The sequence below is a fragment of the Clarias gariepinus genome, chromosome 3 (genome assembly GCF_024256425.1).
Source record: "Clarias gariepinus isolate MV-2021 ecotype Netherlands chromosome 3, CGAR_prim_01v2, whole genome shotgun sequence".
Taxonomy (NCBI): Eukaryota; Metazoa; Chordata; class Actinopteri; order Siluriformes; family Clariidae; genus Clarias; species Clarias gariepinus.
This window is the reverse complement of record NC_071102.1, coordinates 28,742,699-28,756,868: the sequence shown is the minus strand read 5'-3', so window position 1 is coordinate 28,756,868 and position 14,170 is coordinate 28,742,699. Positions and strand designations below refer to the sequence as shown.

The following is a 14,170-nucleotide window of genomic DNA, read 5'->3' as shown; positions in this document are numbered from 1 at the left end:
TTTCCTCCGGATGCTCCCGTTTCCTCCCACAGTCCAAACATAGAGAGAACGTGCAAACTCCATGGACACAGCTGTGGGAATCGAACCCTCGACATTTAGACCCATATTGGTTAACAAAAAGCCTCTGAGCATAAACCGGCTTAGTATTAGTGAATTTATGTGAGTAACGTTTACCGTAATCTGTTTGGCTAAAAACACAAATACTCAGAATTCATATCAAATTATTTACATACTGAAAATATACAGTGTGTTATGGATGTGATTTATGAGAAATTACTGTTTTTCTACAATTTCTACAAAGTGACTTTTAAAGACAAATGAGAATCGAATGAACACAATAAATTGCAGATTTGAAAATGTTGGTCATTTTTGGAATAAATGATTTCTGATAAACTGGCATCAGAGAAGGGATGTTCTTTACTGTATTTACACTAGTTTATGGAAAACTGATTCAGACTGTTTCATTAGTGGATTTTAATGTAAAACTCTTGAATGGGAATGATGAAAAACCTAACTATAAAATTATTAAATCAGCTATTATTTCCGACATTTTTTCTGGTCTTTTCATGTTTTTCTTTGTATTTTCATTATTAATTTGTGGCTTAGGTTTTTTTTTACACCCAGCATTCAACTTACTGTGTAATTTACAAGTTAAAGTTTAGTCAGTACAAGAAGATTTTTTTTTTGTGTGATTTAGCATATCAGTATGTTTTGGTGTAACCCCTGTGCGTAGTTCTTTCCCATGCGAAGCTTGACCTTTGCATAGAATCAGCTAATAAATTAAATATAGCCAAGAAGAGAAAACAAAAGAAACAGTATGTTTCCAATTAACAGCAAAGGCTAGCCTGTTATTTAATGTAATATTAATACTGTAGATTACGTTTTGAGTGTAATCCAATCGTTTTAAAATAGGATACATTAAAAACAGAAAAAAAACTGAGCACACTCTAAGATTTCATTTGACAGCTTTTAGATTTAATTCTGGTGTGCAATGTGGTGGCCTGTTCATGTGTGAAAATGAATCCCTCCTGCTCCCAGAACCACTCTTTCACAATTAGAGTCCAGCAATATGCCTGTGCCATCAGGGAAGAAAAAGAAAAAAAAATCTGCATACTTGTTTTAAACTGACTACAATACATTTTTGTGATCAAAATAAATGAACTGATATACTAAATATACTACATTATACGTACACACACAAACACACACACAGACACACACATACATTATATATATAATCCTACTACTATAATTAAATGAAACATGCTTTCCTTCTGTGCCTGCTGTATGATCTTTTTTCGTTGATGCTTCCTCGTGTATTAATTTGTTCCAGTTTTCTGACTGGACAGACCCCACCCCCCACCGCTCTTTTAAACATTGCACAGCCAGGGTGTAATCATGGCCACCAGAGCTGTGAACAAAAAAAAAAACCTCTTAAAGGTTAGCTCTATGATGCTTTCGTGAATGTCCTGATGTCCTACAGAATTTAAACGTGTCTGTGTTGATGTAAAACGGTTTAAGTGTTTATTTAGTAGAAGCAAAGAGCTCTATACAGTTAGAATAAGGACAAAAAAAACAACAACTAACAAACAAAATCTTGATGAACCCAATTTGAGGGTGTTTCTCTTGACCCTACAATAGAGCACAAAGGAGGAGGAGGTGGGGCTACATGTGAGTAGTACAGCTTTACACTGCCATCTAGTGTTTGTTACAGGAAGTGCAGCATTACATTGGCTGTAACAAGGTGGAAGTCAGAGACAAAGACTGTTAATCAATTTAACATTTTTTTGCAAAAACAATTTATTTTGCTGCTCGACATGTTTCAAACAAAACATTTAATTAAATAATGAAGCATGTGCTTGCACACACCAGCTTTTTCAGTGTCATTATAATTGCCTCAGCTTTTTATTTATGTTTATGGCAAAACTGTTGAAAATGTTTGTACATTTATTGCCTAAATTGTTAAAGCAATAAAATCTTAAAGGAAAAGATCATCCTCGTCTTTTAAATTAACAAGATCTCACCAAGATCTTAGTGGCATTAATTAAAATAATAAAAGTTTGTTTTTACACAGGTTACTCAGCCATTTAAATATTCTAAATCTGTTGACAAATTTCTATTTTCTTTTCTATACGTTTATACTTGATATATTGATATTTTGCTTTTTTTTATAGATATCTTGTTCTTATTTGTAAAGTTTATTTTGCTATTACTTTGTACAGTACATTCGCACTAGTAAATCTTATTTTCTAACGTATTTCTCTTATTACAGTATATTTTACTTTGTACAGCATATTTTACTAGTTAATTTTATTTTTAAAGTGTTTCTTTCATTCCTGTTATTTCTTATGTATAAGCTTTTACTATTCTTTTCCTTTAAGGTCACCAGCAGTCGTATAGGCATTTCACTGCAGTCGTATAGGCATTTCACTGCATATCGTACTGTGTATGAGACAAATAAAATTTGAATTTGATTTGACAGTTTTTTTAAATTACCCATGATTCAATACAACTAGATCATCAATGTGCTTCAGTCCTTTTATCCGCCTGCCCAAGAGGGGACTGGTGCTAGTGATGCCTAACTCGTAGATAACATTTCAGTAAAAATGCTAAAATTATTATTGTTGTGCTTTATTAAGAAGCAGACATACAAATGAACAAACTTTTAAATTTCATTCCCTCCCCCATGGACAGGACTTATTTTAGATGTACAACTTCATAAATTAATTCCTTAATAACTAATTATGTGGGGTAAACTTATTTATATATACAGAATCCTAAAAGAAATGTGAGCTCCATAAACAAAAAACATTGCTGCTTTATATGAAATGACATTACAAAAGAAAAATTATAATTAATTATATTAGCCTTTAGATTTATATATTTTTTTAATGATAGTGTATAATAAAGTATTTATAAAAGAACATATTTTAGATACTTTTTTTTTATAGTCTAATAAAATGTTTAACCACTAAGAAAGTCAAGAAAAAAACAACACTCCAACATGTCCATCTTTTGCCTTTACTTTCTTTTATTTTTCCATTACTAATCTGCGTTGATTCTGTGACTCTAGAATTTAGACATAAAAAACATCAACAGTGATAAAAGTACAAAGCAACAGTGAGTCCTGACTACATTTCTTCTATTTCAACACCCGAAACCCACCTGAGCAACACAGCCAGAGTGTTTATAGAGGTTTACATGCCAGTGGGATAAGGACATGAAGTAGACTTGCTGAATCCTGAAGGAGATCCAGAGTTTAGTTTTTAGATTATAAACAACTAGATGGAAACTTTCTCCTATTTTTAAGACAAGCCAAAACCTGCAGGATAAAACTTTGCGCATAAAGTGTTCATTAAAGTATAAGAGCTGTGTTGTGCTTGTAAGGAAGAAAGGTTACAATCTGCCAAAAGTGTGACCTTGTTACAATTAATAATTGTATTTTTCATTATAGAAACTCTGACAAACATGTTTTTCATGCATTCATTTATTACATTATGAATTCTATAGCAACCATGTAGAAAAGACTCGTATAAGCGGTGCTCCACATAAATGCCTTAAAAACCTGTGTAACTATTACCATGGTAAATCTTTCTGTGATTTTTTTTTTTTTTTTGTCTCTTTTGTTAGCGCTCTGTAACAGTTGCTGGAAATCTTACAGGACACAATGCTTTTCAGTACACGCTCTATATTATTTCTATATTATACATTCAACAGAGAAAAAGAGGCTGATGAGGAAACGAATGTTGACGTCACTAATTGACCTTCAGCCCTTATTGCCAGTCTGTTTTCTGGACTGCCACCATTTTATTAATTCTATCTTATCACTAGTTGTGTGTCTATAAAACCATAAATGTCCAAAAAGTGTTTCTCATGTTTCCAGCAGAGGGAGAAAAAACAAGACTCCCTGATGAGTCAGATTCAGATAGAAATTATTATAGTAACCTGTTCAATACGTATATCTAACCCGAGGTACTGCAGTTGGCTTCGCTCTATATGCCATGTGCTTTAAATGGGTTACTCTTATATTTTAATCCTCTGAACATTAATTTGATAGAAATATTTCTGTCCCGTGTTTCTACTGTATATAAATTAAAATATTAGAATTGGAAATGCAAAATTATCAGAATTAATCTGCAAGATTTAGATCAATATTGAGACTACAGCAGGGCTGGAGATCACAGCTTCAATACTGCATTAGTTTTAACGCCGAAACCCTGGTGGATAGACAGCCGTCAATGAGAGGGAATGAGGGGTGCACATAACTGCAAACACTCTATACTGTACGGTGAATGGAAAACAGGAACTAACATGTTACAGATAAAAAAAAAAACAAATTTAACTATAAATGGATAAAAAGTGTGGTTCTTTGATTAATAAAAAAAATTGTTGTCAACCTGCCGCAGAATAGGAGAAATAAAAACACTTCAGTGTAATGAGAAACCTACAAAATCAACCTGGTGGGATTAACGGTGTCACACTGCCTCAGCATGCACTGCTGTACCACGCGTCCCCTCCAAACAGAGAAGAAACTACATAAACGATGCATATTGCAAGGGCGATGCAAATTTGTTTGTGAACATTGTTTCAGATTCAACTAATTTCCATCACAGATTTGATAGACTCTAATTCAATAATTAATTCCTTTCTATGAATATCTCTAAAATCTGAACATAAACAATTCTACACACATATATGGGCATTTCATTTTCAATATTTGTTAATATATAAACCTGATTTTGTTTAAATATATACATCCTATAGAGTTTTGACTTCTATTATCCAGCATTATTTGTTTGCCATAATCTAAAAGACTTCTGTTCACAAAGCATTTTACGTTATTGGCATTTTTAGGCACAACCTAAAGACAAACCCATAACACTTGTATAAAAAAAAAGAACTATAGAGAAAATATACTTTCTTTTCCATAAACTTTGTAATTTGTTATGAGGTACTAAACAGTATGAGATACCATTTAAAGTGGCGTCTAAGTGCTTTTCTATGGCAGCGTTTTATTTAGAGGGAAATAAAATGAATACAAAAACATTATCTGTATGAAAAGTCATAGCTGACCATCTAATATCAGCGTCACTGTTTATACTTTACACCAAAATTACATATAAAGGTCATCTGTGGGCGGTACCAGTGTAGACCTCAACCCCTATGTTACTAAACCCATGAAGGGCAAAACTGGCCTCGTTTATGTTTATACATTTTAGGGTTTGGTGAGTTTGGTGAAAGAGAACCGGGTAGGTAAGAGGCAGCAGTCGTATACAAACTGTGTGAAGCTTTAAGTCTTCACTCATCTCCACCTGACCCGTGATCGGCTCCAGTGTCAGACTAGCACACATTCTGGATACCAGACTTGCGCCAACATTCAGAAGATAGTTAACGGAACTCGGATGAACATGGACCGATGTAGTGCGAAAACTGAGAAATGTGAATGGTTTTGGAAAACTGTGGACTCATGAGGCTAATTTTTCTACCCTTCTTGTGTCCACCATCTTGATGTGACGTATTTCCTATGAACACATTCTTTCCTAACTACTTTAAAGAAAAGAAAGTGAGCACAGAGAATCATTTTTTTTTTTTTAAGATAAGTATGATATTAGGAGAGAAGTAGCAGAGGGGATGAGGAGAGGGGAGAGAAGGGAAGAGTGGAGAGAGATTAAGAGGTTGTTCCTCAGTGTGGCTCTGGAGCCAAAACAGTCGTCTCGTCTGGCTGCTCCGCCACCGGCTCTGCACTCGCCAGGGAGTCGGACTCAGTTCCGGTGGATGATGGGCTGGGGCTCACCTTGGTCTGTGGCAACAACTGGCATTATTAACCAATTACTGATTGTAGCTTAACTAAAATGCCATGCACACCATCTTACCTTTATACTCTCCACTTTCTCCTCGAATGACTTGAAGGTGGGGGTGTTCCTACAAAGTATCAGGTAGAGCCGGTGTTAAATACTGAATGATCATAGATCTTAGCACAGTGTGGCACACATTTTGCTGTCTCCATCACTTTTGTGCCATGTACTCTAATAAAACAGGTCTAGCTATGACAGAGAGAGAGAGAAAGAGAGAGAGGATTTAAACCTGTCATCTCTCTTGGAATAAAGCCACTCCTACCACACAGGCCTGTGAGCAAGAACCTTACCTCATCACAGGCATGCTAGTAGAGTGTTGGATGGAGCGTATACTATCGGTCAGCAGTGAGGAAGAGGAGAGAGAGCAGTTAGACAAGTCAGACAACAGTTAGAAAGAACTAAAGCTAGCAGTACATGCTAAACACACGTTTAGTCTTTGATTTTCAGTTGTCTGGCAGCCAAGAAGCCTTAGTGATCACCAGTGTTTTATCTTATCTCATTCAACAACCAGAGAAGTTATTTGGAATGTATTATGTACAAAAATTTGCCAGACAGTTATGTGACGCACCTCACTGCTACACCTACAACATGTTCTGCTTGTTCTGAATTGCACCTCTTGCTACGTACATCACACATGTCAGGTTTTTAGTAGCAGGGTTAAATATTTTACACTCAAGTCATGTGACCTTGACACAAACCAAAATATGCACGCATGTGAAAATGGTCAAAATAACTTCCCTTATTACTACACAACTCATCTCATAGTTAAACATGTTAAGAGAGAGAGAGAGAGAGAGAGAAAAAGATGGTCTTACCAAGTAATACTACCTACAGTAATATCTTTTATATTATATAAAATGGAAAACGCCACAGCTCACAACCCGAATACTACAGTACCTAATGACATACTGACTTTTTGCTAAGAGACAATGTAGAGACAATCTAGATCATGGCCTACACTGGATAATGTATCCTTAACTAGTTAAAATACCGGACACTTTGCTAACTATCTTTAAAAAAAAAAAAATTTTAATTGATCAATTCGCTTTTCTGAGCAAGAAAAAAAAAATTTTTTTTACATATGACTTATGGATTTCTTGCCAATAAAGTGTTACAAGGTTTAAAGCTGTATTATTTGTATTACTGATACAGATTAAAGCATCTTTGAATAGATTTATTTGTTCTGGTTAAAGAACAGTTAAAAGGTGAAAGTAAACTGTGAGTACAGAAAAGCACTTGGACATGTTCATCTAGAGGATCAGTGAATCAGCAACACGGGCCAACTGGAGATCTAAGAGAGGAAGATCAATCCCGGATTACAGAGTTTTACACCAGACGCAAGAAGTTTATTCAGAGCTTATGTGTACTTAAACACACTGCATGGAGCGCCAAAGTTTGGCAACTGGGTTTGTTTCTGAAAGTTAATAAAATCTTTAAAAGAATAGAGAATTAGAAGTAGAAGTGTAAACATCCAAGATGCACAAAATCTAGCTAAACAGCAAATATACTCTCAGTAAAACACTTTAAATCAGACAGAAATCTGTAAGATCTCAATTTAAACTGTTATAGAATATCAATAAGAAACAACTCAAACCATCATGGATTTAACCATGCAGAAAATTAACATGCATTAACATCAACATGCTACTTCAAAGAACAAGCAGTCAATTCCTGCATGCACAAACTAGAAGGGGCGTTCAAGTCAAACCGGGACTTGTCTGAAGAACAAACGCATAAAACTGATTCACATGACGTCAAGCACAGTACAGGGAAAAGGCCCTTAGCTAAAGTAGGACATTTAAATAGTGCAACATTTTAAAGAAGGCTGTACATCCATGAATGACAACCCCAGTCAAGATGGCTTGGAGGTCACTGCAGTTGTTCTTGTGAACATTCTGCGAGTACACACAATCATTTCACAAACACCACTTGCGCATTACAGGAACTCGGCTAGAAGTTATTTCAACATGTTCGGGCCGTTAAAGGAGTTCCTGAGAGACCAGAGTTTCAAACTTCCTACCTCGATCCAAGCCCTAGTGTATTCTTTGCTCACATAACTGTGTTCTGTTATTCTGCACATTCAACAGTCCCGGCTTGACCTTAACGTCCCTCGTACATCTACAGTAAATACAAAAGCGACATCCAAGACACTTGCACAGATGTGATTATCTTACCTAAAGGAATTGGAAAATGATTGTAATCTGTAAATGTCAGACTGCATTAAGCAACTATTAAAGACTTTTGTGGTTTGTGATTCAGTAAATTGTCAATAACTAACTTGGTTTTACACAAAGTGGCCCAGAAGTCATAGGCATTATTATTAAAGAACCATTTACAACTTTAGTTTAGTATTCAGTCATATGTACACTAAATGTAAAAACGTATGTTTTGACTTATACCCTTTCATACTGACTATGAAAATGCTGGACCCGAGCAATAATAAGCTGTTTGTGCTAACAAGTGTGAAAACATTACAACACATAAGAGAGTTGGTGAGCTTATAAGTAATGTTAGTAACCATATCAGATCTATCTATTTTTTTATAATAAAAAAAAGCAGACATTAGTCCTGAGATAAAGATAGTGACGTGTCTGTTTTTAACGTGTTACCTGACATCCTCTAGCTTTCTCCCGATGGCTGAGCCCACGCTGGAGAACGCTGCTGTGGCTTTCTCCCCCACTTGGCTCAGTGTCTCTGAGGTCCTCTTATACCTGCACAAGGCAAAAACACCAGGAAATTCAAAACCCCTCTAATGGGACACGGATCTGTTCTGAAATATTTCCCTCCTAATAAGAACAATGCCTCAAATTCCCACAAAGTGTACTAATTATACAAGCATGAAGATATAATGGTGTCTAAATAAGCAGGGTGTATGATACAGGGACAGATGGAGCTGCTCCTCTATATCCTCTATAGCATAGGGCACAGGTGGCTATGGGGCACGTACGCTGTAGATGTGGTGACTTCATGCCAGCTCCTGCTCAGGTTCTGCTTAAGCTCGTTCAATGGAGTGATGCCCAGCTTCCGCTTGATCTCTGCCAAGTGCCTCTCCTTGGAAGCCAGCACTTGAGTAAGAGTCTGGATTTCCTCCTCCACCTGTAGAGAGCAGCAATCAAGAGCTTACCTACAGATTTTAGCTAAAGATTATAATCTGATATTATCAGGGGTGGGGGGTCATGCCCTTGTCACAAATGTACAACACAGTAAATTTGATGCCAGTTAAATCTTTTCTAAAAAAAAAAAAAATCTGGAATTTTATCCTAACGGCACAGTTCAGTGTGAGGGGAACTACCGAATATCAGGCAGGAGGTTTTAATGGTATGGCTGGCATACGCCCATGCACAAACGCACGCACGCACACGCATTTTCTCTATGGAATTACTAAAGTTCTTTGAATCTTGAATTTCTTAAATCATAATTAGTGCACGTTTTTAATAGGTTAGGAGCTGGTTTAAACATTGTCCTCATATTAGGAAGTAGTTTGCATGGATGGTGTGCAAGTAGCTAGCTGACAGTTGCTTTAACACTAAGGACAGATAAACCATATAATAAAAAAAAAAAAAAAAAAGAGAGATGGGAATCACCCTATACGGGGACAACCCTGCACAATGTGATATGATACCCACATGCCGATTCGATGTGTGTTGCGATTCTGTACGTATCGCAATTTGATAAATATCCTAATTCGATATTTTCTCCCTTGATTCTGTTAGCATTTTAAAACCTTGAACTTGACTGTATCTCTCGTTGTTATTTCTAAACAAAGCTACCACACAGGATGCTGTGCTGCCTGTCAGTGTGTAAATAGTTGTGTGTCATCTGTAGGATTGTAGCGAACCGGTGATGTTTTATCATCCCAAATGTAAACATACTGTAAATAAAATTTTTAAAAATGTATTTAAAGAAATAGATTTTGGTGTCAGTGTGGTGATACGTGAATTGCCAGACAAAAGAATGGTGGTACGTAATAAAATCTCCTGGTTTGCTTGGTTTTATTAATACACGTCTTTTCTTTAGACGCCCCACACCTCTCTCTAATACTAACAATACAAACAAAGAGTGGACTAATCAAACAAATTTTGCTAATTCTTTTCTATTCTTTAGTTTTTTATTTAGCTCATTTATTTAACACTTACTGGTTTGATAGAGCAATTCAGTTGTTTATTTCAATCTGTTCCTGATAACAGTAATTCAGGGTAGCGAACAGTGACTTGGTTACCACTTCTAACACAATGCGTGTCTAAAACTTAACTCGAGTACAGATCTACCCTGAGGATTAAAAATTACAAATGTACACTCTCAATTACTTACAACTAGGTCAGTAGGAAAGACTGACTTTGAGCAAGGCCATAGGCGTGACCTTGAACGAAAGCATCCACTGACGGCAATCGTCAGTAATTTAACTCCATCCAAATCACAGAAGAAAAAAAAAAACACCATTAATACTAAGCAGCAGAGACGAAACACATTAAAGATTGCTGACCTTCACCAGTTCGCTGCGTAGCTCCTCTTGTTCCTCCTCAGTAAGACCAGTGTCTGATTCGGGCTGCACTGAGCTCGCCGCATCTTCTCCCACTTCTGGGATAGAGTCTGGTCTCTGAGCATCTGCAGATACACATTTATTATACACATTTATTATACGTAGGAAGATTATAGAACACTTGGTGCTTCATAACGACTCCATTTTGTCTGGTGTTCAACTCAATATATCTAATTTCACTCTATGGATATGGATTTCTAAGATGTGGGCGATAGAATCAAGACACCTAGGTCAAAGAGCAACAAAGTTATAACCCTGAGTAAGCCTGAAAATTTAATTGTACACCATTAAGGCCTTGTTCACACGGGCATAAAATTTTTGGATAAACAAACGTGCTCTGAACGTCCTAGACGTTTATGTTGCATTTTGTGGTGGCGCTTGATTGACTTCTACACCGGCGTTCGTTTGTCTCTGTCTAACGTCAGCCTGCAGCCCAAATTGTAGTTTGTGTGTTAACCTGTGGGGGCAGTGTGTCGGGAACTGGATATGAAAGCCCGCCGCTATCGGGTTCACTCTCTGACTGCACAACGTCGGATTAAAGAAAGGGTTTTTTTTTTATATGAAGAAATGTAGCGTAAATTTTTTAAAAATAATTTTTTTTATTTTGGCCTTTTTCGCATTTCCCTATGTATAGCATGTAGGATCATGGGATATATCCGATCCTCCGAAGCGTAAAATGAACATAAAGAAAACCAACTAGAAGAAGTTTCCTTGCGTTCGTTGGGTTTTGAACGGCAAGAAAAAGCTGCATGCAATGTTTTTTTGATGCCGTACAAACGCACAGCCGGACAAACGCATGTCACCAAAGCCCGTGTGAACACTCTCAGGGCCTGTCCACACGAAGCCGGTGCGTTCCCTATCCGATCATATTTTTCCCTCGTTCTAAAAAAAAAATTGCGTACACACGAAACCACTGAAAACGGTGCAGTTTATATGCCAGACCAGTATGGGGCACTGTAATTCTGCCGTAGAGGTGCACTATACACGGAGAAGAAAACTTTGAGCATGCGCATAACCTTGCGCGCTGTATACGAACCAAGATGGTGTTGTCCATTATCGCTTTTTGCTCATAACAGTTGCATAGAAGCAATAGATTTTGCTGTAATAAAGCTAGCAGACTACACAATCATGTAGTCCGCCATTATTGTTGTTGCTGTTACGTGTAACGCAGCCGACACGTGATGTGATGACATCATCGTTTCACAAAATATACGGATGACTATTTTTCAGCAACTGGCGTAAAGTCAGCTTTCAAGTGATTTTTTAAATGCCTATAACTTTTGAACCATCTAAAGGAGGACCCGACAGGACACAGTTGTGATCATGGCATAATGCTCCGCCACCTACAAGACGTCTCATCGGTGAAAAAGTGCTTCTGCACGAAAAGAAAGCTGAACATTAGTGTTGTATGCTGATTACTGAGGAAAAAAAAACAAAAAAACAGACAATCCGAGGTTCCCACCATACCCTCCCACTACATTCCACCAATCCTGCTTCATAAAGCAACTTAACCTCCCGTTTCTAAAGCATGAGAAAATCAGGGAAGAGAAGCAAGGAGTTTAAACACCTATTCCTGACGCTGCATGCAGAGAATAAATCGAAAATATTATCGTACAACTGGGCAAACCGCAGACTTTTTAATCCATCTTACTCCAACTCTAGTGATCCTGTTTTAGTGCTAAATCCAATAAACCCAGCTTTTGTTTCAGAACTTTGCTTTCTAAATAGTTCTTAAATATCTTTTTAAATCAACATTTTAAAAGCATGATAGTAAGCACAACAGGTTTTTAAATAAGGGTTTAGCTTCCTTTTCAGATGCATGTTTCATACATTCTTTCAAACTCTTCTGTTAGACACACCTTTCTCTCTACAATGACCTACTTTTTGATCTCCACCCATCACACAACACAGTACTGCCTTTTCATTGAGTAACTTGTTTCATCCAAGGTTTTTTTGCATCAATGGTTTACACGTTAGACGCGATTTAAAACGGGGTGTCAAACTGGATCCAGAAAAGGCCATGTGGGTGCAGGCGTTCATTACGAGCAGAAGCTACACCTGATTTGTAGCTGTCTATTGTAGCCAAGAATGACTAATTAAACAGGCGTGGCTTCTGGTTGGAATGAAAGCCTGCACCCACATGACCCTTTTAGAATAAAGTTCGACACCCTTGATAAAAAAAATAAATTAGTTAAAAAAAAAAAAAATCATTAATCGCTGCTAGTCGAAACTTTAGACATATGACATAATTCCATAGTCGTTCCTGAAATTTTTATTATTTTTTTCAACAGTGAAAAACAATGCTAAAGGCATCTAAAATATGTCATAATTTAGTTGATACTGAGAGATGTCTGCTACTTATGCTCTGTAAAGCCCTATATGAGGCTATTTTTTTGAGGCTGATGACTCTAAATGAACTTCACCTCGGCAGGAAGTCTTACTTTTCTGAGAGCCAGTTTCATCATGAAATTCATTAGAAATTCAGTATTGTTCTAGAATGTATCACACACCATACACAAAATATACTTTTCCCACTTTAATGAACCTAGTACTGAATGATGTCAGCTAAAAAAAAACTTTTTTTTATTAGCATTTTGCTCAATACTGAAACCACAATTATTCTATCAACGCACTCCCTGATCTGTTGCTTCATACTTGCTCACTGATGTAACCACATCCTACATGAAACATGTCCCCGTGATCAGGGATTTATCGAAACATTCCCTGAATAGACTAAGATTCCTGATCTTACTGAAGCTGACATCAGCCTCAAGATTGCTCATTCTGAGATGCTTTTCTGCTGATGGCGGTTGTAAAGATGTGTGCCTGTGTTACTGCCTTCCTGTCAGCTCAAACCAATCCGGCAAATTTCTCCTCTGACCTTTCTCATTAACAAGACGTTTCCGCCCACAGAACCGCTACCCACAGGATGTTGTTTTTTCTTTCTCTTTTTTTTAATAAATTGTGTTAGCTGTAGAGTCTGTTGGGTGTGAAAAGCCCCCAAGGTCAGCAGTTTCTTAAATACTCCCGTATCTAGTCCATCAGACAAACCCCGCCTTCTGTGTTATGATTGGCTACAAGAATTCAGTCTCATCTATGATTGGTTAGAGCTTTACTACATGTGAAATGGCGTGGCAACCAATTCCCAGACAGTGGAAGAAAAAATTTCCCTCCATCAACCAATGTTACCCCCACATGCACAGAAAGAATATATTAATATAATATATTGAGAATATTTATTCCAACAAGAAATAAACTATTGGATTAACTGGTTATGAATAAAAATTAAATTACAATTTAAAAACGGGCTAAATCCAGGCAGACAAAAAAAAAAAAAAGTTTTTAGGCATTTTTATTCCATTTGGGGCATTATTATTATTATTATTATTAATAGAATACTGGAATCCATGTAAAAACACCACCATGTAAAAGAAACTCATGGTTCCTTTCCCCAAGCAGAACCTAAACATGGGCCTTAATAATATTTAATGTATGTGAGCTTGCATACAACACAGCACAGCATGCTGACTATTTAATAATACTTCAGTCATTGAAAAGTAGAAAAATGCACTAAATTTAAAGCCAATCACATGAACCTGATTTCCTGCTTGGTCCTCTTAAAACCAGCAAATCTAAAAATGTCCCTTTAGATGAATCTCATTTCACGGATATTATTTGCTAAACATCTGATAACAGGATTATAATGCTGCATAAATCACAGCACCAATTTAATGCACCACGTCCATTCATTGGCACAAGCAATGAACTCCTTCTC

The 14,170-nt window shown here is 36.7% G+C and overlaps 1 protein-coding gene across 2 annotated transcripts in view; it reads right to left on the bottom strand.

Moving 5' to 3' along the window:
- Positions 1-3,007: 3,007 nt before the first annotated feature.
- The window catches only part of tpd52 (tumor protein D52), a 32,600-nt gene continuing 21,437 nt past the window's right edge, over positions 3,008-14,170 (bottom strand). Inside the window, exons 2-7 of one of the 2 annotated variants that reach the window (XM_053492526.1) lie at positions 10,339-10,460; positions 8,803-8,951; positions 8,465-8,566; positions 6,146-6,187; positions 5,874-5,922; positions 3,008-5,800 (exon numbers count right to left, since the gene is read on the bottom strand). In XM_053492526.1, coding sequence (XP_053348501.1) covers positions 5,684-5,800; positions 5,874-5,922; positions 6,146-6,187; positions 8,465-8,566; positions 8,803-8,951; positions 10,339-10,460 — 581 coding nt within the window. In that variant the 3' untranslated portion in view covers positions 3,008-5,683. The remainder of the gene's footprint in view (positions 5,801-5,873; positions 5,923-6,145; positions 6,188-8,464; positions 8,567-8,802; positions 8,952-10,338; positions 10,461-14,170) is intronic. The other variant, XM_053492527.1, reaches the window with a different exon arrangement.